The 27,322-nt window shown below is 40.8% G+C and overlaps 1 protein-coding gene across 1 annotated transcript in view; it reads left to right on the forward strand.

Annotated features, from left to right (window-relative positions):
- LOC127021790 (protocadherin alpha-6-like) overlaps nt 1-25,677 on the forward strand; it is a 100,087-nt gene extending 74,410 nt beyond the window's left edge. Inside the window, 2 exon segments of the mRNA XM_050905029.1 lie at nt 23,749-23,850; nt 24,290-25,677. Of these exon segments, the coding sequence (XP_050760986.1) occupies nt 23,749-23,850; nt 24,290-24,360 (173 nt within the window). The 3' untranslated portion in view covers nt 24,361-25,677.
- The last annotated feature ends 1,645 nt before the right edge of the window (nt 25,678-27,322 follow it).

The following is a 27,322-nucleotide window of genomic DNA, read 5'->3' on the forward strand; positions in this document are numbered from 1 at the left end:
TGATTAACCTACCATCTAGAAGTTAGACATACCCCAAATGATGCTATAACTGAGCAAAAAGTGGAGGGAGACAACACTTCTTACAAAGAAATAGATTTGTGAGATGATGTGATTGGTTCCTAGACATCTGGTAGGAAATTATTTTGTAAAATAAGTTCGGTTTTCAAATCTAAGCAACTTTTTCACTTGTCCATTGCTCTAGGCTTGTGCTTCTTTGTGATCTTAGTAACAATACCAGTGAGTTTGTGTTGCATGCCTACTAGTAATATTCTGTAGCTACACAGAAGACATGGATTTTGATTCCCATCTCTATTATTTTCTCAGAGGTTTCAATAAATAAATAGAAAAATCACTCACTTGCAGCTGTACTACCTTGGGTTATGATCTTGTCAGAACTTGTAAGCTAAACAAGTGTTTATCTGGTCAGTACTTCAGGGAATTGATGGTAATCAAATTGTTTCCACATGAGGTTACAGCTGCTTTATTTTCTCCGTGTTGTGCCTCCCTTTTGTTTGTGTGGTTTGGGTTTGGGGGTTTTTTTTCCCTCTTTCTCTGCTGCTGTGGGCTTAATTTTATTCTTTTTAGATTTTTTAAAAAGAAAATATACTCAAGTAAATGTTAAAACAACCTATGATATTCGTGGTTCTAGAGGAATTTCAACCCTGTTATCCCTTGCAATATACAATTCACTATCTGATAGAAAATGGGTGGATAAAATAAGGAAGGTTCTAAGCAATTCCAACAAATTTTGATCTGGAATGTATTTATATTGCAAGCGATGGAAGGAGAAAAGAGATTGAGCGAGTACAGACCACACTGTGATATTACATCTTCCCCTAATGGATGTCTGCCTGTGTGCAGCACTTTGCTGTACACAAGGGTCATGAATGTATTTTTCATGTGTTTATTTTTGTAACCAGGCATTGCTTCAGTGTCTGTTATTAATGTTGTAGTGTGGCAGTGCCTCTCAGGTCAGATGGCACTACACAAAGCCCATACAAATAGCAAAAGACAAGCTTTGCCTTAAGGAACTTACCACTTGCATGAACAGGGCACGCAAAGTCTGGGAACACAAGGGAAAGGACGTGATCATTATCCTGTTTTAAAAAGGAAAAAAAACAAGGTACAGAAAAATTAAAATTATTCTCATCACAGGGTGCTCTGTGGCCATGCTGAGGACTGGATCAGCATCTACCTGGCCCCAAATGCTCTCACTGCAGCAGGAGTGAGCAAAGAATACCAGAGCTGTGAGCCTCTTTCAGGGCCATCCTTCCCTGCTCCTCTCCAGCCTGCTGAGCCAGAGACAGCCCGTTAGGTCAGAGCTTCCTGAACACTATGGGATAATTGTTTCAGCCTTCATGTTTCACTGCGGTGCTTCCAGGCCCTTGGCCTGCAATGTCAGACCTTTAGCAGCTCACAAGCCCTGCTTTTAAAGAAGCAGGCAGAGGCTGCTTCGCATTCCTCGTGGCCATTATGTTTCTCTCTTTTGCACCCCCCGATCTCTTTGCTGTATCCTTGCTTTGGTGGGACTGCCAGAATAGAACTGGGCTGAACAAAGCAGAGAAAGCAATACCGCAATACTGTGCATATTTTTCCAGCACACATTCTGACTATTTATGTAATATTGACCTAGAGATGCTGAATTTACTTTGAGAGCTAAACTCTGAACTCATTCAGTCATTACTTGTGTGCACTCAGGGGGTGTAATGAGAGATGTAAAACAGTAATAGTAGCGTGCAAAGGCATCCCCTTCATTATGGGGATTTAATTCTCAGAAAATCAAGGCTCTGGCTGTGGAGGGAATGAATCTGAGTGCAGCTTCTCTGCTCTTGTCTTGTATAATTACAGTCACCCATCCCTAAAAGCATCCCCTCTTAGCATGCACACACAGCTAGCAAAATAAATGGGTTGATTAGGAAGAAAAAAAAAACCACCACAAACCCTTGGGGGTCTTATGGAAATTGTTTCTATGTGTTTATGCTGAGAAAAATAACGTGCTGCTACTGCTTGCACAGGTAGATAGGACAGGTTCAGAGAGGGCAGGGGAGACTTGGTGCTGCCTGCGGGACCTTGTGTGGAGCCTACACACCCCAGCTCAGCATGCAGTACTGGGATCAGATACCAAGAGGCGACCAGGGCAAAACGGTTAACAGCAGCAATTCATCCCACAATAAACACTATCAAGAAGACTGGAGCTAGAACAGAATTCACTGGTAGTGGTTTGAACATGATGAAATTAAATTGCTTATATTTTGATTGAGTTTGTTACTACAAACAGCGCATGTGCTTTATTTGCTGTTGTTAGTGGCCCAGTTCTGTCTTGTGCCTTGTTTTTTGACTGTTAAGAAAAGGAGCTGTTGAAAAAGCAAGTAAGATTTGTTGACTGGCAAGCAAATCCTGTGCCGATGGATTCACAGGCTCTCTTGGGGTGTGTGTGCTATCCTGTTGCATAGAGTGGGGTGGGATTTAAAGGGCTGCAAAGGGAATTCAATCTCCGTGTAAAGGTCAGATCTCAGGCATATAATACTGAAGCACACACAAGACAGACTGCTGCCCAGGCTGGGAGTGGCACTGATTAAATACCTAATTGTGCAGCTAATCTCCTTAGGCTCACTTAGACAATTAATGTCAAGAGAGGTCGTCTGCCCTTCCCTCTCTACATTTGTCCCTGTGGTTACTAGAGCTGGCCGAGGGATTTTGCCTTAGGTTATATCTTCTTATCCTGTAATCACACCTCCTTGGCCTAGTGCCTGGTCCTATGGATTGCTTATTCTAGCTAGATTATCCAAACCTTGAAAAAGAAATACTTAGTTATTTCCAAGAGGCAAGCTTGATCTTTCTGATCTTCAAGTAATTTCAGCAGTTTTTTCACATTCAGATTTTTCACACATTGGGAGGTACTTGAAAATCAAGAAACCATAGACTGAACTCAAAAACAATCGGGAAGGTCCTGAACCTTCTTTAGTTCTCTTGATTCAATTTTCTGATATTTTTGTTGCACATAATCACTTGAATATGGTAGCTGAGCTTAAAGGAAGAACAGAATGTTGTAAGACTTAGAATAAAATCAGAGGGGTTTTGGACAAAGGCAGTGAGTGAAAAATTGCAAAACCTGTATTAAAAATATTATCATAATACTGAAAAATGTGGAATGAACAATTCCTCCCCCAGGTTTCATTCAAAGTCTGCCTGCAGACCTTACAACATTGCTTTTAAGACAAAATCCAAACTGGATTTTTCATCACCAAGGAACATTACACATTAAACACATCTCAGGATCTACAGTTGCAAATTACATTCTCCTCCCTCCTACTCTCAGTTTTTCACTGTCTTGTGCTGCATTAGTTTTTTGTGATCCTGTATGCTCCCAGGAGCAAGAGGCTGTCATCTTAGTGGTAAATCAACTTGCATGCCTATAGTGGTGTTTAAGTGGTCATACCATTTTGAACTGCTCCCATTGTCATCTCAGACAGTATAAGCAGACAGACTGTAATGGTAAGCGGTGTCCTTTCTGAATGCTTGGAGTCAAATATATTCAGTCACATATAGAGGGTAAGCTGGCCCAAAGAAGTAACCTGCAACTGTGGCATGCATAGACTATCAGCAGGAGGAGTGTGCTAGCACCACACTACTCATTAGCTTTCCAAAGGAATTTGTTCTCTCTAGTTATCATGTATAATGTCATCTCTTCATGGCAAAAATTACCTGTTCTTGGTAGATTATTATCTTGCTGCAAATTTATGCTAAGTAGGTAGCAGAGCCTCCCACATGTGTAGCTGGAAACAGAAGAATTAAAATAAATGAATAACATTAGTGTCAGATTATCTGCCCCAGTTATTCCCAGACTTCACTTCAGTTGGGACAAATAAAGCACCATGATGAACATCACCTTCTGCTTTTAATTGAGCTTATTTCCTGTGGGGCAAGAAAGGTTACAGAGTTTCACAAGGACCACACACACTGTGGTCCACTCTGGATCCCTGTCTTTACCCCTCTGAAGAGTGCAGGTGCAGTTATATAGTAAAACTATTTTCAGCAGTGAAGTCTGGAGACAGAATAAAGCACTCTTCTGTTGTTCCACACTGTAAGTCAGTATATCCATCTCAGTGTACAGACTTTCAAACTGCAGCTAAACCTATCTAGAAGACCCGTTAATGGGAAAGAGAACTACTTACTTCTGGGCCAACAGGCAAAATAATTTGGTGATCCCAATCCAGTTCCCCCCAGGCAATTTGCCACATTGGAGGAAACACTATCACAACTGATTGGCAGCCCTGGCAGGGAGGCCAGTGGGTCATGCAGACTAAATCCATGAGGGTCAACTTCTGATCTTTTCTGAGGCATGTTGGCTAGACAGCATGATGGGAAGCTCGGAGCATTTCTGCCAGCTTTGTAGCTGTTCTCAGTGGAAAATATATTCCCAGCCGTCAATACTGACGCTATGGGTGTTTATTTCTCCATGCATTTTTATGAATCTTCAAATTATATGTCAAATATAATTTTAAAAGCTTAATCCTCATCAAAGTTTACAATTAACCTCCTCATTCTTGCCTGGTATTTCTCTTTTTACCATTCCCAGATGGCAAGTGTTTCTAACACACATTGTAGAAACTGCATGTGGGTCCTTCATAGCTATGACGTGAGGTCAGCCCTGGCTGGAGATCTTTGATGATAACTTCATGCTAATCTGCAGATTCTTCTTTCCATTTGTTCATTTTCCCTGATTAATTTGAATTAAATACTAGTTTAAGAGCTCTTCACAGTTCCTTCATGTGGAGTAAAAAAATCATCGGAGGATGGAATGTAGGTAAAAGTAAAATGTAGGTGTTTCTTCCTGCTTCACACTAATCTTCCAGGCAGCCTTAGAGTGCACTCCACTTCTGCGTTAAAGGAGAGAAAGAGGCAGTTAAAGAGTCTAAAGCATCTCTTTGAGAAGAGCTGCGACAACCCTATGTTAAGTAGTGCTCAGTACAAAATCACCGCCAAGTTGGCCTGCAGAGTTGCTAGGAAACCAAAATAAAAATCCCTGCTTTGTAAAGCACAGCGATATCATGAGCATGACATATTTTTGCTGCTATTCTCTTTTTTTTTTTTTTTTTTCTTTTTTGGTGATGGTTAAGCAAGGTTGTGGAGGATGGAGGGAGGAGAGAGGCTGCACAAAGCAGCATTTGGAGGAAGCACTAGGAAGCAGATCTCTGTCCTGATGTCTGTAGTCCTACCTGTGTCGCAGGTTTACTGCAAGTAATTTTAATTTAAAAGAGTTGGGTTTCAACTTTAGGACAATGAGATACTTCCCTGCTCTTACCCAGCTTGTATTGCAAGAAACATGGAGGCAGCTGGCAGGGAAGATAGTGAGGCTTGTAGCGGGGAAGAGCTTGCCTGCACTTCGGGGAGGCAATGTGGACTAAATGGATGGGCTTTGTGTAGTTCCATATCAGCTTATACCAGTCTAAGCCTTGGATTTTTGGTTTTGTTTTTTCTTTTAGTTCTTGCTATACATTCCAGTCCTCTCTCAAAATCAGCATTGTGTCTCCTCTGACTATAGAGTTAGCTGGTTCAGGGAGCTGATCTGCCTGAAAAGGCTTGTGTCGACTTAATTTGCAACTCAGTTAGCTGCTGATGAGAACTAATACTGGCACAAAAAGGGGTAGGGATACCACAGACTAAATGGTGGAACTGCATGTTCAGAACAAAGGACTGTTGTGCTTGTTAGAGAATCAACCTTGTGAAAACATGTTGGCAGAAAGAGAAAACAAGAACTGATCTTGTTGTAGAGTTGATCTAACAGATAACAAAGAGAAAAGGAAGATAAGGACTTTCATTATCTGAGTAAGAACAACACAAACAACAAAAGAGATACTATGTCCAAGAATAATGAAGCATTTGATAAGGGGTTTGAGAAGTATAGTAATCCCCTGACAGAATTAGTTCTTCTAAAATATGTTATTTTTGAAGTAGAATATTGACTAGATATCTGCAAGAAGAACATAGAACTCCCGCACTGGAGACACTGATTTCTGAAATTAGAGATGAGATACAGACGGGTTACAGCTACGCTGTAACAACAACTTAGGCTATGCTCAGCATGCATGGCTCCTCCATATTGTAGTGAAGTTGCAAAAATACTGAACATTTCTCCCATTTGCGCTCCCTGGTTTGCTTATGCAGAGCCTCAGGTGTGGATAAGCATTGCATCGGCATGCCCTTCCTCATGGCATCTTTGAACCGTTGTGGTTCATGCAATGCATAGACTATCACTGCATCTCATGCTCTAGGAGCAGTCCTAGACCAAGACCAGTGAGACCTGGACTTCTGTGAAGTCTCATTATTTTCTGTTTGTACTGAAATGAAGAGGCTGTCAAGTTACTGTTGTGGGAGAGCCCCAGGTTTTCTTCTGAATCCTGGAAATGAGTGAAAATCTTACATGCATGTTTAGCCTGTGCTTTCTATGGAAAGTGAGGCTCTACTGCACAAGCAAGTGGCTGTTCTCTCCTTACATGGGCTGGCCAGTCATCTTCTTACCTGTACCTGCTCCTGTTGAAGAACTGAAATGCTGAGGTTGTGGTGAGGAGACTCCTAATTGGAGACTCCTAATTATCTGTATCTCTTTTAATTTTATTTTTAGCTCATTTCTGGAATGTAGATCGCCCAATCTAGTTGATCTCTTCCCTTAATGACACACAGCGCCTGGAAGGCCAAACTATTTTTTTTCCAAACATTTCAACAGTCTTTGATACTACTGCCTGGGATTTGGGTAATATGCTGATGGATTCTGGCAAAAGTGGACAAGATTGCGTTGGACTGGTTGTACATCTACTTTTGAGGTACAGGCTGGGAATTGGAGAACACAGTAATTAAATGTTTGCTCTACCATTTCGGCTTCACAGCAATAACCTTTCCTTTGAGCTGTGCAGAACATTATACTTGAGAAGTTACTTGAAAGCTACTGTGCAGTCCCATGTACAGAGCTCAGTAGTCAAACATCCAAAGATCATCTGATTTTAAAAAATTGAACTTCTTGTTTGTTTTTTCTACATCATCAGAGTTATGATTCTTTTTTGTTTCCTCCTTTTCCCCGCCAGGCTTTTCTTAAAACCATAGGGATTATAGATTTGATTTTGTTTAATTCTGAGATTATATAGTGCTGTAGCAGCATTTGAGCCTTCAAAAAGTCTAGCAGCCATTATATAGCATGCACAAAATGAGAGAACTGGCCATTTTGCACTTCAGAGTAATTACTGGTAAAAAGTGGAGCTGTATTAATTCTATGGTATTAATTTTTGTGAACATATAAATACAATTTTCTACAACAGTTTTGGCACGCTACTCAATCCAATGTTCAACATATAGCGCTGCTGATGAAATCTGATACCCTTGGTCCTGACTTTTGGATCACAACTGCTCACTTCATATGTTGGATTAATAGGTCAGCTCAGATGCTGAGAGTATTACTCTTGAAACTGGTGAATAGGTGTTCCTGTAGAGCAGAGCTTGCTTTCTGCTCTGCCAGATACTGAGTTTTTGGCCTTGTGGGATGTATACAAAGTCTTTCTGCTTTTGCAGGGGAACTGAGGAGACGAGAGGATTGTTTATGTTTTGAACAGCCTTTATTCACTCCGAAAAGAGGCAACCGTTGCAGGTTTTTTTCATACAGAACATGTGGTCTGAGACTGTGCAATTCTAATGGTAAATATGAAAAATATATAACATGGATTAAGGTAAGGGGAATATTTGGTTTTTGAGATAAATTAAGTATTTGTGAAAGGGGGCAAATTGTTGCACCTGGCAGTGAGGTCTCCTGTTTACTGCAGAGGAGAGGTGCTGGGCAGAAATTTCTACCTCCTTTGCAGATCTGCTTATGTTTCATCTTTGACCTGGAAGAATCAAGGCTAGTAGCCACTCGCTATTTCTTATTTATGTGTTAATCATTCTTTTATTTCTCTGCTGAGGTTGGCAGTAAGGGAAAAATATGTTGTAATTGTTATTTGCAGTGTGGAGATTTGTCCCTCCCACCACTTGACCGAGACTCCTCACTTCATAACACACAGGCTGGGAGGTATAAGTTGCAGCAGATTCTGGAATCTGGAGGTAAAAGCTTCCAAATCATACTAATCACTAAAGTTTTTGAGATACAGACAGTACATCCTAGCAAACATTCAGCTGGGTTTTCAGAATAACTCGGGTACACCTTTACGCTGAGACAACAGTTTGAATGTACAAACAGAGTTTCCAGATGAGAATGTCACTGCCTAATCGGGAGAAACATATTCAGGTCAAGTGCCAGACACAGTTACGCAGGATAACAGTGTTGGTCCACACAGCCTTTAGGGAAGCAGCATAATACTGGAATACTGAAAAAGAATCCAGAAACGGGTGCACAGCTTTGAAGGAAGCCATCGGAAGATATTTTTCTGTCTTGCAGACCATGATTATTGATTACTCAGCCCTGTGATTCTCAGACATGAGCTTTTCATTGACTGGAATTAGATCTATGAAGGCAGTTGCTTTTTCTGCAGCAGTAGCGCATGCATGGCATGTTCTCTTTGTCATAGATGCTTGGGTGAGGGACAGCACCTGTTATTAAATGCGTGATGGTGTAGAGCATAGGATGGATAAACAGACCATGAAGTTGCATTGGGGCAGTCCTATACTGCCAATCCCGAACACTCAAGCCTCGAGTAGAGGTTGTTTTAAAAATTATGATTTTTTTAAAAACAAAGAATGAGTTCCTTTTATTTGCTTTCTGGTGCATTAGCAGCGAAAAGTAACTTGCCCCCCCACCCCATGAAACCTGAGATTCTCACAAAATCACAAAACTACTGATACTTAAATAAAGTGACAAATATTCTGAGAATTGGCAGGATGAATGGGCATGACGTCACAGTGCAAAGACTAGAGACACAAAAATCCCACCTGGGTAGAAAAAGCTACATGAGAAAATTCAGGCTGCAGTTTATACCCTTTCATTATTTAATTGTGATTAAAATACAAGAGCCATAAGAGAAGAAGCTTGATTCCTTTCTGTGTGTGTTAGACTATGGCAGTGCCACCTGCTCAGCATTTTTCTTTCTTAATGCAGTTTTTGTACTGAGCCCAAAGCAGAATTACTTGGAGGAGCCACAGCAAACTTGCAGAGAGGCTTGTGATAGCTGAGGATTAGGAGGCAGGAAATGGGGGATTCACTTTGGCTTCTGAAGACAAGCATTAAAACAAAGCTGCAGGCAGGAGCGAGAGGGAGATTTGGGAGGAGTATGAACTGATTCCTAAGTTATTTATAGAGGGGAATAATAGCAGGGTTTGCCTTAAGAAAGCTCTGCAGGTTTGGGTGCAGTTGCAGACACAGTTGTCCAAACAGGTGACTTTGGGTGCTAGTGTGGCCTTGGATCAATGAGTTTATCTCAGCTTCTTCAGTAAGGGGAAAGTCATCCCACCTGGCACCATTTGGTATACGGTGAATGACCAAGACCCTGAAGAGAGCAGCTGAGCAATTAACAAATTATTTTCAGTATTTATAAACAGTTGTTTTGTTGGCATATTGTTGGCTTCCCCTCTCACCTTTTTTTTTTTTTTTTTAGTGTCTGTATCTCTAAAAAATATTTATGTGCTAAAGAGAAAGCTCTGGCCCCTGCAAAAAAACAGTAAAGCCATCATAATTCATTTCTGTTATTTGTTTCTCTCAGATACCATAGGCAAGGCTATATGGCTCATGTCAGTATTTGCTATTGAGCCTAAATATTTGTCCTCTCTCCAGGTATTGTCCCCTCCTCAAGACCGACACATCAGCTCTAAGCAACTGGCAGATTTGCTCATCCACAGAGATACAAATCTGTTTGCCTGTTCACTGAGCTGTTTCACTAGACATGCAAATTGGATAATTGCTGATGCAAAAATTGTCGATAGCTGCTTGTCGAAGATCTGCATGCACGATTATACTGTTTTTACAGGAAGAGTATAAAATATTAGTGCTAGTTTCAGTAAATATGCACACATGTTTTTGAATATAAAATTCAGAATTGTGTGCCCCTCTGGTGAGTAGAATGAACTAGATCAAGCACAGCATTTTAAAGCATCCTTTTGCTGTCTTTTCTCCTCGGTACACAGTAGATGTGCTTTGACTGCACTTCCTCCAGCCTCTAAGCCACTGCAGAAATGCCAGCCACTGAGCAGCTGCGTGTATGCTTGAATGAAGTGTGTGCTATTCCATGTGTCAGCAGGAAGAGATAAAAATAGAGCTTTTTTCTTCTTATGGTCACGAACTATGTTTCTGCTGGCTACCCCAAGCCATTTCTTCTTCAAGTCTCGTGTAAAGGGAGTATGTTTAAGTTAGGTTCAGTGCTGCAGTTGTGGATCATAGGGAGACTGTGAAGCAGTGTAAGGATTGCAGCCATTTACACCTAGTGCTTAGTGGGACAGGGTATATCCAGATTAATGAATGGCTGCTCTTGCTGCTGTCCAGGCAACTGGCATTTTGCTGCAGAAGTTGCCTTTTTTTCCCTCCTTTCCAGTGAGAGAATATATTGAAATAGCTGACAAAAATCCCCCTTCATGGAACCGTCAGGTTTCACAGTCTGAGGATGAAGCTCTTTTGGCTTTGTGCTCCCTTGCTGACACATGCTGGTCTCACACCTTTGCAATGAAGAATTGCTACTGTTGTCAACTCATACACCAAATGCAGTGGGCTGAGAGATCTGGAGAGCTGGTGGGTGTGTTGGTTTGTGTGGCACTGGGGATCCCCGAGTGGGAGAACAGTGTTCCCTGGTATAGCAGGAATATGCATTTATCATCATGTGATCTGACATATGTGAGCTGCACCACACATCAGGACTCTGTGAACTTGAGCGGTCTGGATGGATTAAAATGGACTGGGACATGATAGATACCCTTCAAGATACTATTCCAGATACAGAGTTGATAAAGTAACAAGCCCTGTCCTCCATGACCTGACCTGGTAGCGGTGTGACTGAGGAAAGATGCTGGGAAAGCAGAATCTGAAATGGGGTGTTCTTTGAGGGGGGAGAGGGCTTGGCCCATCCTGGGAAGCACAAAGACTGATTCAGGAGGCCCTGGTTGCATATGGCTTTGATGGAATGGCAAATAATGTGGTCTCACCTCACGTTTCCAACTCAAATCAATCTTTAAAGTGTTCCTGAGGTGTAAGCATCTGATTTGGCCTACAGTTTCTGAAAGAAACATTGTCTTTACATTATGTATGTCCACCTCTGTGCAAGGACTACTGTGGGTATTAGCAGGCCACGATTTATGCAAAGAATGTATCAATGAACGCACCTCTGTCACTGGCTTCCTTTCTGCTAAAGAAGTGCCTTGCACAGTATCCATGTTACGGATTGGTGTACATGAGGCTGGCTCTTCACGGTGGTCCCTGTTACTGTCAGGAGTTGCTCTCTGCATCATTCTGAGTGTGCTTACATGTAAAGCATATATGTAATAATTAAGAAGCCAGTCACTTCCTCAACAATCACAGAAATTCAAAACAAATGAACCAATTGTATATTAAGATGTATGTATATACACACAATTACAATGGGAAAACAAAAGTTTAAAGTTTAATTCAGTGTTAAAATATTTTAAAAATATTCTACATGTAGATCCCACCAGATGGTAATGTAAAATTCCTTTTGAAGCGAAGAATTCAAAAAGCGATAACATCACCTTGTAGCCTTTATAAACACTACGATCTTGTAAATGTTTCTATTCTTTGACAGCTTGTCCTAGTTACCTGGGCATATGACACGTTTCCTGGTAGGAAAATAACTGTGCTATCAATCCATATACAGTCTGTCCTTGATTTTCTCCCTGCCTTTTCATTTAATGACAGCTATAAGAAATGTGAATTTTCTAAAATTTAATCAGGATAGGATTTTTTTTTTCCTAAGTCAGCCTCCATTAAGCAATAATGTAGAAATGAAGTTAATTTCCTTACTTTGCTCTCAGACATCCATTTTACATCCATTACACTTTATGTTTAATAATTCTTTTCCCAGATTTGATCTTCCCATTCATTTCAAGCCAGTTCTTCCATTTTTAGTATTTCCTTCAGAGAAATGAAATGGCAGGCATATTGTATAAATAACTTTCTGATATGTTACTACAACTGTTTGAGCAATGCCTTTCTTGAAAGAGTTCATTAGCAAATGAGCAGTTCCTGAGTGTAATGTAAAGCACCATTTTACGTGGAAGGACAAGCCTGAGCCATTTCTCCAATTGTTCCATTGAGGGAAGAATTCTTGGCTTAAAGCGTGACAGGGGCTATAAAATAAAAATCAAAATAATTGAAATATAAAGTAGGTCATTTACTAACTCTTAAACTGGGATCATGAGGGCTCTATTCTGAAAAGGTTACAGTGATCAAAAATTAACAGAGATGGCTCTACCCACTTTTTTGTATAAGTGTTAAGCCTCCAAGACTTAATACTTACCATCTGATGAATATTTAAGAAAGTGTAGTCCTAGAGACAAGACAAAAAAGGCATCTGCAACTTTGTTAAAATGGCTGTTGCAACGTGGTGCCATCCATTTCAAGCAACTGCCAACTTTGATCTCATCTTTACTTAGATAACCATACCTTAATATTCCATAATTGTGTATTATCCCTCCTCAAGTAATGTCTTTGTTAAATTTATTTTGTTTCAGCATTATATGGCCTTTACAGCACATCACCTAGCAGTTTGTGATTTCAATTTAGGTGACCAAGTAGAATAAAGCACTAAACAAGTTAGGAGGTTCATAAACACATTTAAATTGGCTTTTAACAGCCAGCCAGAGCAGAACTGCATGGGGATCTATGAATTTAATAGATACACAGATACACATCTGTTGCAACCTTTTCATCATATGGTTCAAGCAGGTACTGTCCTCTCGATTAAGAGAGGACACCTTTAGCTGTGGGGAAGGACAAACAGGTAGAACACTTGGAGCCATGATACAGTCGGTCCAGACTTCCAGGGCAGTCAGTCTGGTTCATCTCATCAGTACCATAATCTACTTTAAAGGGTTAAAGACGCAGATGACGCTAAATGATCATAATATCTGGATTTACCTACAATCTAAGAAAAAGTCCTCCAAGTGTGGACCTCGCAACCACTTGAAAGAGCAAAGCTGTTTCTGCAGTAGGAGAATGGATGTGGGGAGTCTTCGCAAGGTCACCTCCATTTTCTCCTCAGAGAATGTTTAAAGGATTCTGAAAAATAGAGAAATTGTGTAGTGTGTTTATCCAGGGGGCTTATCATATTGTATTAGCAGTTACTCATCACATTTAATTAAGATTCCTTTTTAGCTGATGTGAAATATTATTAGCTCCATTCATCCCATATCAGTAAAAAGGAATGATAATGGGATGTGATCCTAACAGGAGATGATAGGAAGCTGCTAATGTGACTTACATATTGTGGAAGGGAAAGAGGGCTGTGACTGCCAGAGTCTGTTTTGAGACCTGCGATGTCTTCAGTTTTACAGCCCCTTCCTATGGAAGGTGTTAAAGTAACAGACTTCTTTTAGGACAGGTTTCTGGCTAACAGCCATATCGGCGAGAAACAAAATAGACATTGGTTAGTATTTGGTTAATTGGCTTTCGGGGGAGGAAAAGTTTGCAGCGGTTCAGTGATAAACCAGTCAGAGTAGGTCAGTGAAAAGATTATGTAGGTCTAAATTGATTTTATATACCTGTGTGGTATAGTTTACTTTTAAAATGAAGAAATTCCTTGAGGATAACAAAACCAAACTAAACTAAACAGTAATAGTACCCTTTCTTCCCCTTTATGGTCCAGATAGAGAAAAAGCCAGTTTCAGCTTTCGTCCATAAAATTCCAGTAAAATTATCCCTTTATTTGTGATCAGAGCCAGAGGGAGCCAGGGAAACAGGTTCTAGCTCTGAGGTTCAGAGCACAGAGCCACCTTCAACCTGTGAGAGACAAGGCACTGCATTTTCCACTCTCTGAAGCTTTGTGTGTTTTTTTGAAAGGAAAAAACAGAAAGCAGAAAGCAGAAAGCTTCACACTGTAGTAATCTGGCCTGGAAATTACAATGGTTTGGGCTGCTGGGGTGGAAGCCATATACAAGAGGAATAGCTGAAGCCTGTAAGCTAAACATAGATGATGAAGAAAGTAAAAAAAAAATTATCTTTTAAGACCATTTCTTAGCTGTCCATGATCCATTACTATGCTATCCTTTCTAAGTGGTGAAGCTCACACATTCATTCATGTTTAAAATAGATGCCTCTAAAAGCACTGAAATAAATGTGTCCCTTTTTCTTTCACTACCACTTCAAGCATCCAATTAGTTGGTTAAAATTAGGTTCTGCTTCGAAAGACTAAAATTGATGCTTCAAGTTTCCATAGTTACTGTCTTTCTATTAATTGTGCTCAGTTAAAAAGTGAGGATTCTCTTTTGCCTACCAGCACTGGGTTTTGGCAGCCATGCTGGACTCTTTCCTCGTTATGCACCAGCAGTAATATGGACTGTGCTAAGGCAAGTTTACCTGTAGAAGGTTTTCACAGCTGTGGAGTTTGGTACTTGGTAAACAGTTTTGTTAAGGGTAAGCAGAAGGGTCTGAATTCAACTGAATTCTCTTAGGAGTGTTCATTCTCTGAAGTGGACACAAATAAAAATAAGCTAGTCCTGTCCAGGAGATCCAACGCTAGGAGAACATCTCATCCTGCCTTCTATCTTCCCTTCAGGTAACCTGAAATCCCCGACTTGAAATTTTCCTTCTTTGGGGAATCAGTCACAGCCAGCCATGGAGATGGGGGCTGAGGCACAAGGTGGCTGTAGCCAGGAGTCCAAGCTGCTGATCCTGTGATCACCCCATAGAAGCAGAGTGGCCTCCAGTGGCAGGAGGCGACTGGATAGATAGCACGTCTGTGCTCTTGGCCTCAGTTCAATAGCTCAGCTAGCAAAGAGCAAAGGGCGGAGGGGTTGGCTCTCTGCAGAATACTGTTACAGGCTGCAGCAGCAGCAGCCAGGAAATGCTTCCTCCTTTTCACCTTCACAGCAGGATTTATGATGGTCTGTGAGCCTGTTGTCTTTCACATAAAAGTGCTTGTATGTAAGAATTAAATTATTTTTTATTTAAATTTGACAGAACACAGTAACCAGAATTAGCTTTCCATAATACAGACTAAGCAGTGCACAGATTGTTCCTGTCCCCCTGACATTCGGAGCTTTGTCTTCTGCAATGACTTTTGCTCTCTTAGCAATATTTCATGTCTTTATATAATAGAGGCAGGACCCACACACAGCACCAGTCAGGTGAAAGCAGTTAGAATGCCACCTCCCTCCTGGTCACATCCAGAGGGAGATTTGAGCCACAAATCAGACATCCCAGTTTTTAAAGCTTTGTCTCAAAGTCCACATTTTTGGGATGTGTCACCTAGCAATCCTAAAATCAGCCCTCAGCAGCGGCCTGCGTAGGTGTTTGTCACTCCAGTCAGTTCAGTTTAGGGTATTTAAGGAGGCTGCATAGCACCCCGTTTGACATGAAGGCAAAGAAAAGCCTTTTCTTTGGTGGAGGTGGGGTGGGTGGCAGCGAGGCCAACCCACCGCAGGTCCTCAGGGGAACATTGTCCCCAGCCGCTGCCCACACCACCTCTCTCCTCTCCCTTCCCGGGTACTGAGGGTCACAGCAGTGCCCCCAGCACCAAGTCCAGTTTTCCTGCACTATTCACTGCCCTTTACCTTACTGTTTGCATCAAAACGAGGGCAGAATGGCTGATGCTTTAGCTGCCCACGCTATATTTACAATGCATTTACAAGATTAAAATAATCTGGATTGGAGGTTTTTTTGGCTGTTTTCAACTATGAACTCTTAAAAACGGTCACTGTGGGCCTGCAGACATGGTGAAATGCTCAAATAAAAATCCATCTACCTTATATTGCAGGAGTAGTCTCTCCCTAACAACCTCTGCTTGCGACACAAACATTCACACTCTGCATCCCCCAGAGTCCAGCGTCCGATTAGAGCTGGAAAGATGATGTGGAGCATCCTGGATATGTGTGTGTGCTATCTCGGTGATGCAGCAGATTAGTCCTTAGTTTGGTGAGGAAAAGGTTAAAGCTTGTGCTGAGCAAGTACTAACAGGTGCTTTCCAAGACAAATTCTACCCGTGGGAGCAGGACCGGGCACAAGTACAGCACTAGAAGGATGTTACCTGAGAAGGTTGATGTTTTTTTGTGGGAGGAAAAGCCTCTTTTGGTGAAAAGAGAGTGAGAGGAGCTGCAGACACCATGCTCTGTTTGCTTCTTTAGCAGCTGCAAGAAGCCATTTAGCCTGTGTTGTGCTCGGGCCACAGCAGGCTGTGGTAGCAAGCAAATCAATTTTTGCTTTCACATATCTCAGAATATGCTGGCAGAGCTATTTGGTAGCTGAGACAATTGTTTTAATACACAGCCATGTAAGATCGTTTTCTTATAATGAGATAGATTATCTCTGTTTAAATCAACTTCGATGTCAGCATGGACAGTAACCTGAGACTGAGCTGGAAGTGACCTCCGTGCCCACCCCCTGCTTTGTATCTGGATGTTGGAGCAGTGGGGGGTTACGGATCTCCCACAACATATGTGCTATAATTACCCTGTTTAATGTTACTGACTTTAAATCCAAGCAGTGGATTAAAGCTACAGGCTCCTTGGTGGGGAGAAGTTTTCATTTTGTTCATTCCTCCTGTCTCTGAATCATTAGTGCAGAACAGGTCAAACAGATGGAAGGGCAGAGAGTGAGAATTATTTATTTGGTTTTTCATTAAGACTCCAAACTGACATAGTCCTTAGAGATGGTTGGGATTGTTTGGCAAACTGATAGTTAAAATGGTTCAGCTTTATTCTGGCTGAATCATTTCTCCATCTTGCAGTTCAGTGTCTATCATTTTATCATGCTGATGATGGATTTTTATTTGCTTTCTTTGTTGTGTTGTTGGTTGTGGTTTTGTTTGTGGGGTTTTTCTTGTTTAAAAAAAAAAAAAAGATTAAACGGACATTTTAATCCCAAAAAGGCTTAGGGATGATCAGTGAAGCCAGAATGTCCACAGAGATCCTCCAAATGACACAGAGAGGGTTTTTCAGTGCACACTGTTTGCATTTGATGTGCTGTTTCGGAATCAGTGCAGAATGTCAGACTCTTTATAGCAGTGAATATTCATTAAGCCTGCCAGAGGCAGAAGCTGCAGTCAGTACAGCATCAGTGGAGGAGGCAGGGAAGACAGAAATCAGGTTAATGACTAGCTTTCTCTGCAATTTGCTTCCTGCTTATTGCCTGATCTCAGTTTTACATAAATTCATTTAATTAATGAGTTTTGCTACTCTGACCTGCGGACAGAAGGGTCTGTGATTAATGATGGGGTATTCCTGGTCTCACAGCGGCTTTAGTTGGCATGTTCTGGTGTCTAGAAAAAAAAATACTGAAAAAGATTTCCTTTAAACTTAATAATAATAGACGGTTTGATTGAAAGCTTTTATCTAAATGATCTGCTGAGTTCATGAGCCACCAAATTTTTAGACAGGGACGAAGTGGTGAGTGGCGAGGGGTGGAACAGAGTGAAAGTAAGTTGCTGTCTTGGCTGAGCATGTCACACAGTCAAAAATGTCTCTGCAGGGAGACAGAGCTGCGCAGAAACACTTTCCTCTTCTCCCCCTTGAGCAGGGACACATCTGTTCTAACATGAGTTAGCCTTCTTCTGATAAAGGTTCTTTAAGAAAGCAGCAGAGGCATAGGAGGTAGAGACGATGTACGTGACACTCAGAATATACGGCCAGCTCGCACTATGGGAAGTGAGCACCACCTGTTCCTAGTAAACACCAGATTGGAGCTGTGGGGCTATACAGGGACAGGAAAATAACACATGGCCTCCCCAAAAGAAAGAAAAATGTCAGTGAGAGAGAAAATGCGGTCTTAGCCCAGACCCAAGGGGATATCAATTTGTGGGCTGAGTGATGACATGTTCTGTGAGCAGGCATTTTGCCCCAAATTTAGAAGACATCTCAATTTCAGACTGTTTGTACCCATCACTCAGCCTTTCGACTTTGTTCCACTTACATATCAGCTCGGATGGTTTTACAAGCCGATGAAAGCCAACCCTTCAATTGAGTGAATTCGCAAATGCTGCATCTGAAAAGACAGCACTGTAAATCTCAGTGACAGATCTGTACTTTGGAGTTTTGCAGCAGAGTATCACTCAAGACCTAAACTGCACTGGTGTTATTGCTGTCATAACTAAAATGTGGCCTTTTAAGGGGCGGAAATGGTGCAACCTTAACAATATCGCTGAGCTTTCTCAGGTATTTCTGAACAGAAGATGCCAATGCCTGCCTAAATGAAAATCCCATGAAGGGATTAGGGCTGAGAAAGTGGCCTCATCTTGCAAATAGTTGCACAGGATTTTTGTGGCTGTCACCATTAAAAAGATTAGTTTCAAACTACTTTTTTTTTTTAAATACCCTGACATGGTCATTAGTACAACATCCCCCAAGCCATGCTGCTGCTTAGCTTGCTCCTGAGGGTGGAATTCAGCTCCTTTTGCACTAGCCACCCAAAAGTTAGCTGGCTAGTTTAAATTGCCTGTCTGGGCAGGCATCTGTAGTTAAAGAAGCAAAGGTAACACAGCTCCAGCAGACAGAGGAGAGGAAGAAAGAAAATTCAGTGCATCTAAAAACAGGCATTTAAGCTAGGTGGGTTGAACTGCCTTCTGAGTGTGCCTGTCTCTATAGACTGTAGCAAGAACTAAATTAGACAGTTTAGAATGGATGCCTACTTTTTTGGTGGCTAATTTAAAAAAGGGATACCTTACTCTGTGGATGACATCTAAGAAAAAAAATTTAGGTGCCTACAGCTACTACAAGCTAAATTTTAGGGACCCTGTTCCTTGTAGCAGGTGCCTGGGCTCCCTGCACAGAGCACGGGGAGAGTTAGGTACCTCTGAAAAACCTGTGTGCTGAGATCAGGACTGCCTGGAGCATGCGAGTGAGAAACTCTGTGCTCAGTGAGGTGACACAACTCACCTGCAACCTGCTCCCTTTCTGGGATCTTGGAGCCTATGACATCCACATGACACTTTCTATCTGACAACGTGTAGGAAATCAGGTGCTTGCAGAGCAATTGGGGCTGGTTGAACAAGTGCCTATTGACTGAGATGTGTATGTTTTTCAAGTCTTGTGAAAGGTAGAGGGCTACAGCATATGACCCATAAATGCTGCTGGAAGAGGCAAAAGTAGCTGGGCACCACACCCTCCTGCTTCAAGCTTTCAGATAGGTGATTTTAGGATGTGGGGGGGTTTTGTATGTAAATCTGCCTGTGTGTTTCAGACAACAGTCACTGGATAGAAAAAGAAGTATTTTGAAAGACAACCCAGAGGTCTTTTCCTCCCAACTAAATATATGATCTACTCGACTGCAGAGTCTCTGTTGCTCTAGGTTCCATTTAAAGTCTACTGAGACACTTGTATTTTGGTGAGAGTATGAGGAAATGGAAGGGGTGAAAAGTTCATCTCCCATTTTAGCATGCAGACACACAGGCGAAGAAGCATCAGGAGCTGCAGGTGCAGCCTAGATTTTGGGTTCTGCCGCATGCATGCATTTTAAAAATGAGTCGTTTGGTCATTGAACATGAAGGCTGCCGTATTCCTTGAGAATAAAGCGAAGGGGCAGTCTCTAAAGTAATCTTTTGAGTTACACCAGGAAATGGCCAGACTCTGCGCTTTTATGTAGGAACTCTGGCAAAAGCCCCCTGTGTAGCTGTAGGAAGAAGTGTAATGTTTTAAATTAAGTGCTATAAATATAGCTGGCTGACTTGCTTTATTTAGATTTTCCTCTAGGTTTAACAAATAACTTTAAAGCATTCAGTAAGACCCAGAAAATGTACAAGAGAAGTACAACTAATCCAGTTAAATGTAAAATAGCATGTAAGTGGAAAGTTTTTGCTGTTAAATTCCTGCTGATAAGAAACAGAAGAGATGCTTAAGGCAGCTTTGGAAACTAGGTGGTAAGTGACATTTATCCTTGATCTGAAATGCCCAAAACATACAACATTGTTAGTACAGCTGAACTGTGACCTTCCAGCCTGCCAATACAGATAAACACACATGTTATCAGGTAAATCACGCAAAAGGGAAATTTCCTGAGGAGACTGTTGAAGCCCCACTCGTAGGAAATTATGGCGATTAACTCATTAAGTTCTGTCTGTCTGTCTTTGTATGTGAGCTCTCCACACAGCTGTAAGGATAATTAGTTTCTTTTGGCTTAGTGAGTATTAAGGAGTATTAAAATGCTTAGTTTGTATAGACAACAAACATATTCAGGGGCTGGGAGAAAAACACACAGAAATGCAAGCAAACCCCCTTAGTCTTTAAGTTGACAGAAACCTGATTCCAGGGTAGATACGATGGGTTTGTTGTGTTTGGATACATTATGTCAGATGGCTTTGTGATAAATGTTACTGACTTCATCTGGTGAGTGGATTTGTCTAGGCAGAACCAGATTAAAGGCTCAGTATCCTGTTCTGAATTAGATTTCAGTAATGCAGACGTGTATGTGCACCCTGTTAGACTGGCAAGAGTTTTCGTGCAAGAGATACTGTACCTTAAAGATATCCTCTATTCTTGCACGTTACTGTATTTGTGTGGTAAAATAGATAATATAAAGTCACTGTCATTGTCTCACGTCCTGTCTTCAACCTAATATGTTCACGTCAAAATGGCACGACCTCACACCGTGTTGTTTCAGCTGTGCTGTGGTGGCACTGCGGTCCATAAAGTGTTGTAACCTTGTACACTTCAAAGCAGTTTTTGGACTATTCACTGCTACAGGGCTCTCTCCAACCAGATCAAGGATGGTTCAAAAATTATTTGAGGTCACCTTCAGCTGTTTTTTTCCTGCCAGGAACAGGAAGAGAGCATTGAGTCTGGGCCAATGTTGTTTGGAATCAATGTTGCATGGGCTTTTTGGGAAGCAGAAAGGCTTTATTTGTCAAATAGGGCTTGATTTATTGTGTACAATATGACAGCTCACAGTTTTGTATTGCTGGAGAAAGACAATTGATTAATAATTTGGAAAAAGGCTAAGACATACAACATTCACCTTTGTAATTTATCATCTCAAAGAAACAAAAGCAATATAAAAGGTACCTGACCAAAATACTTCATTAAGCAGAAATGAAAGCTGGTTCATATTAATGCATTTAGTATGAAAGGGCTTGCTAGGACATTGCTATTACCAACAACAAGCATGTAAAAAATCTGAAGTTGATAGTTAAGACCATAGGAAATTTACAGAAAACCTACAACTGATAAAACAGAGGAACTTCCACAGTAATAACTTCAAAAAAGATATTTGAGACTAGGGAGGTTAAGGCCACTAAAACAACTTCTGCAGTTCCTGCAAAGAACAAAAAGTCAAAGTCAAATCTTCTTCATCATTAAATACAGTCTTAGGGGAAAAAGCAGTGTACAGGCTCTTCTAATTCTTGGTTAAACATCACATTGTAAAAGCAGTCTTATCACCTCCTTTACAAAGATTCCCTGTGCGAAACCTATTACACAGGTGGTTTTAGGGACAGTGCTGACGTGGCATGTATACACATTTCTTTTGCTCTGTAACATGGATGTACTGTGTAAGTATGGAAAAGCTTAAAAAGGAATCATGCTTTCCGGCGGTGTTTATTTTGCTGCCAGGCAAGAGAAAGATTGTCAAGCAGCAGAATGTGTTCTTTAGCTTTTGAACCAGGAGAGCCTTATGTCTGCACACATGACATACTTTTTATTTCATAAAATAGAAAACTGTATGAACAACATTACAGAAGATGAAGAATCATAAAAGAATAAGGAGCACAGGAGATGCTGTTCATTTCATGAAATGGCTGCTAAAGTAAATACAGTATTCTTCATTACTACTACAGGGGTACAGAGCAGTCAGCAGCTGAGGTTTACGGAATAGCATCTTCTGGTCTGGCAAAATGTTGGAGATCTCCCTCCAGATTGTCTACTTTGTTTTCTTTCCCTGCCCTCTTTCACCAGTGGAGACCTAGGACTTCTCTGTTTCTTCTCCTCCTTTCTGTGTCCTTGCCTCCTCTTCCAAGGGATATGGAGTCCCTCTCGGCTGGTTTTCCATCCCTTCCTTGTGGCAATGCAGATCCCACCTCCTCCTTTACCCCAAACACCTTTACCTATTCAGCTGGACAGCTCTGGTGCAGAATACACGATGCTGAGACTTAATCAGATCAGTGGTGTTGGCATTGTTTGTGTGGTATTGCAAGAATTTGTGTGTGGCTAGGAGTGTTACAAGTGTGACAGGTCCTGTGTTTGTGATACTGCACTTTTAGAGTGTAGATAAGAACATTTTCATCAGATTTGAGGGCTTCAGCATCAATGCATAAGCATTGAACTTTCCCCTGATCACAATCTTTTAAACACTTAAAATGAAGCACTAAAATGGTTAAGCTGTTCCTATTCAAAATTGGGAGTTAGGTAAATTACAAAGAATTTTCAAAATTTAAGAAAAAAGAAAACAGCCAGGTTTTAAGACTTTCTCTCAAAGAAGAACCTAATTTGTGTTGCATCTCATTATGCTAGAAAATTGTCCATGTCAGGGCAACATACATAAACATTTCAATCTGATTAGCTCAATCTTGTCAAAATCATAGAAATAAAATTAAAACTTGCTTCATGCTGCAAGCCTAAAGCTGGGGACAGAACTTCACTTTATATTTGCCTGTATAAAATATTGTGATCTACCATTCTACCAGATCAATTCAAACAACCAAGAGTTAGTCACCAGTCTGGTGTTTTTCAGCCTTTAAGTTGTGATATTACAGTAAGAAAAAAGAAACATAATAGTGAGGACTTTCCCGGTTTGAGAACTCACTGCAATATTATTTGCTTCTGAACCATTCTTGACAGCTTACCACAAATTTGGCACCAGCCCTTTCCGATTTCCCATCTCGCTTATAAGTTCGTAGTTTAGAAAAACTTTACAACTCTCTTACAAGAATCACCCCATTTCCTGGCAAAAGGGAACAGGTTGTTAGAGCCTCACCTTGAAGACCACGAATATTTCTGAGACCAGATTCTGCTCCCTGATTGAAGGAGTCCTGCAGTATCTCCACCCAGGCAATTCAGTTCACTCCTGTTTTTGCTCTAGGGCCGTGTCTGCTGATCAGCCACATTGCATACATACATACGTACATACATACATAGACACTAGTTGTCTCTCAGGTTCCTCTCTGGGATGTACCAACTCATTCCCTCCACAAGGAAACCTGGACACAGCTGACAGGACGGTTTGCTAAGATATCCAGCATGGATGTGCATACTGCCAAGGCTGACTCCCCCTGCCCTGGACACTCCGCTAACCCTATCCCAAAAGACCTGACACCCTCAAACGTACCCTTGTGCCATGCAATACACATGCTTGTGTTTCATGCTATAAAACACTACAGTGGGCTGCATCACAGCAATCTCTTATTCCATGCACTTCAAATTCAAAAGAAAAATAGAGAACAACTGTATTTCAAGGCACAACGTGGGATCCAGAGCATGTTGGGCCCAGCGGTATGTGGAGTGAGTCAGTGCATACTAGCATTGAGCAGCCTCGACAAGAACAAGTTGATAACACCCAGATGAGCAGTCAGGCAACCGAGAGCCAATGTAGAGCCAGGCTAAAGCCATAGCTTTCAAATAGGAAGCTGATACTCACTGAGTGCTTGTATTTAATGATGCTTTAAGGTTTTCTTGCTGTTTTGACTTTTTCAGAACCTGAGGCGGGAGAGGTGTCCCCCCCAGTGGGAGCTGGTGTGAACAGCAACAGCTGGACCTTTAAATTTGGACCGGGCAATCCCAAACAAGGTGGTCCTGGTGAGTTGCCAGACAAATTCATTATCCCAGGATCTCCTGCAATCATCTCCATCCGGCAGGAGCCACCAAACAGCCAAATTGACAAAAGTGACTTCATAACCTTTGGCAAGAAGGAAGAGACCAAGAAAAAGAAGAAAAAGAAGAAGGGAAACAAGACTCAGGAGAAAAAAGAAAAGGGCAACAGCACCACTGAAAACAGTGACCAGTGAGGGGTTTATACTGAAAGAACCCACTTAGCCAGTTTTTGTAATAATGGCAGTTTTCTCCTATGTAGCAACTCCCAACTTCTTCCTACTGTTAACAAATTTCCTGTATGTACAGACTTGAGAAAATCAGCAGGAAATTCGCAGTGTCTGTCTAAAATGCTTAACAGGTTTTGTCTTAAAAGCTTTATTAAGTCTGGTGTTAACTCTTTTTCTCCACTCTGGCTTGTTTTCAGAATCTAAAAAGCAGACACAAGTTTCCTTTCTCCTACGCCGAAAAGGAGAATCTTCACAGTACAGCCAGTGAGAGGTTGGACTCTGCACTGTGGTTCCTGTGCTCCTGTCTTGATGACACTTACAGGACAGGTTTAAAAGTTTTAATGTTGTGCACCCTCTATCTGATTGGAAATATTTGTGTGCAGATGTCAGCCAGGTGATATGAGATCAGATTATAAAATGCAAGAAGAGCTGGTAAATATGCAGCAGAGGAAACACCTAATGAACACAAATGTTCAAAGATGTTCAGGCTGGGGAGGAAATGTCTGAAAAGAGATGACCAGACTTTTCAAATCTTGAGAAGTCACTGTGTGGAAATACTGAGTCCTATACATGACGTATTGTACACACTCCTGCAAATAAAACCTCACATTTACAGCTCTAAGATACCATAAATTTTATCTCTTACCAAGCAAGCCATTGGGAAAATTGTCCCTTAAAGCCCTGCATTACCCTGGCACGGCTAGCCCTCAGAGTGTAAGAAGGGCTGGGCTGACATCCCAGGAATGTAACTGACTGTGATGCTCTGTGTCCCTATTTCCACTCTAACATTATTTTGCACATTATCTCTCTGAAAAGGTCAGAGTTTTTCCACGACACTTATGCAAAAGAGAGGAAAAAGAAATGTTAACTATGCTATTTGTTATTTGAGATATTTATTTATAAAGAAATATAGCTGTAAATGTTAAAGAAATATGATGCCCTTTAACCCAAACAGAAGTCAATCTAGAGCCATTATAAATTACAATTGCTGCTATTAAAGTGCTTTAGAAAAATTGCCTGAAACATCTGTATTATATCGGCCACTTGCCAATAACAGCTTTATTCTGTCGGGTGACTTGGGGGCTGCCTCTTGCATGTATTAATAAATACAAGAATATCTTCTCTTTTTTTTTGCATTAATCTGCACTTTGAATACACCTTCGCAAACAAACTGTCCTAATATGAAGAAGCAGAAGCAAGCTCCTCACACAAATGGATTTACTAACCTGCTAGCTCTGTGCAGTACCTTGGTGTTACCTCCCACAAAGCCTTTTCTGATTTTAGTTTTACTTTTCTATGAGATTATGAATTTCTGACCCTACTAACACTCATTATGTAAAATTCAAGTACTGTATGTATGCTGTATGCTCTTATAAGAATCCTGAAATATTTATTCTGTGCTTGTGTATGTGAATGTCAATGCAACTATTATTAGAGTGGACTTTAAGCTTTACCGTTGAATGTAAATTCATTATTTCTTTTTTGTACACTTGTGAAAAAGTGGAGTAGTGTTAATTTTTTAAGCCACTGTTGATTATCAGTTTTTTGTGTATGAAACACAAGTAAAATATCTTTCTTAAATCAAGCCATGCATGCATTTTGGGATTTATTGGTAAGAATCTGTGATGCTAAGCTCTGTGAATTACTAAACCTAAGGGTATAAATGGAGTATTGAATGTGGTTGAGGATGTCGCTATAAAACCAATACATGTGTTTTTAAATAGAATATAGCTGATGAGGGAATTCCAAGGCATTTTCTACATTATTGTACATTCACAGAATAAAGCTCAAGTGTTGTATTAATTGGAACTGTGTAAGAAACTACATAGCTCTAAAATATCTAACAGACCCTTTAATCTAGGATCAAAGAGAACAGCTGGATTTCTTGAGACATGTCCTGGATGTTTTAAGTTTCCAAACTGCTGACGATTGAGAATAGGACAATTCCTATTCATTTTTAAGAACCTGCAGCAAGTCTTAAAACATCACAGAAGGTAAAGCTCTAATAAAAGAATTCATATCTCAAAGCATGAACCACCAATGGCCTCACGTGGTCTATTTAGAGTTTTCTTTTGCTACCAGTCTTGTTTTACTGGCGATGAAAAAGATGCTACTTGAGAAAGAGAATGTTAATTCAGTTTTAAAGGCTAGCCAAGAGGAAAAAACTTAAAATTTGGGGAGGGAGCTGTTCTTTTATGCAAGTGTGCTATGCAAGTACATTTAGACTTATTTTTTTATTTGGTGACTAATCCAACAGTTCCCAAAATGTTCATAAACTGGAGTTGCAGTGGTGACTTAAACACGCAGAAGGATACTGTTGTTTTGTACTCATCATAAAGTAGTTCTCCTCAATGCCTCTGGCAAAAATCCAGCACAAAGATTTAATTCTTACAGGAATCTTTAACATTTGATTATTTTTAGATTTTAATTGAATATTTTTTTTTCTTTTGAGTGCTTGTATTTTCCTCTATACAGGCCAAGCTGATTCGTTCATTTCTTATCAGTGGTCATACACAGCTGGTTTTCCAAGGCTTGCTTCTATTAGAATGAACCAAGAGCTGCAGTATGTCTCTGATTTGCCTGTTTTAACACAAAATTACATTTGCCAATGCTGGCTTTGTTGCAGGTGCTTACTGCAGGAGGACTGTATGCTTGCATGACTTGGTAGACAAAAGCAGAATATCTGAAGATAAGCATCCCAGTATGGAGATCTGACAGAACAGAGAAAAAAACTCTCAGAGGAGAGGAGATGCTCTTGCTGGAATTGTTTAAAAAGAGGCTGGATTGCACTAGTAGAATATACATTACACAGAATCACTGTGCATTCAGAAGGCTGAATCAGGCACCTCACCAGATTTTTTAAAGATTTTTCTGTATTTGAACCCTCTAGTACAACTGGAATGCTGAGATGTCTTAAGTGGAATTTGGCTATTTCAAAACTAGGATACAAATTATACCATTGGCATCCTTGATTTTGGATGTCCAGGAGGAGAAACCCTTGGCATGAAGTATTTTTGGGTTTTGGAGGACGGGGTGGGGGTGGGACAGGGGGCAGAATTTGCGCATTCTGCCACAGTTTTGGGGGTTACTGTTTAAATACCACATAACGATAGGAATTGAGAATCAGAGGTGGCCAAGACCAACAAGAATCAAGAAACAAATGTTTCTTTTATCCTCTTGCTGACAATGAAATGAGCAAGACAAAATACACTGCAGAATTTGTTAACAAG

The sequence above is a fragment of the Gymnogyps californianus genome, chromosome 14 (assembly GCF_018139145.2).
Source record: "Gymnogyps californianus isolate 813 chromosome 14, ASM1813914v2, whole genome shotgun sequence".
In the NCBI taxonomy this organism is placed as follows: domain Eukaryota; kingdom Metazoa; phylum Chordata; class Aves; order Accipitriformes; family Cathartidae; genus Gymnogyps; species Gymnogyps californianus.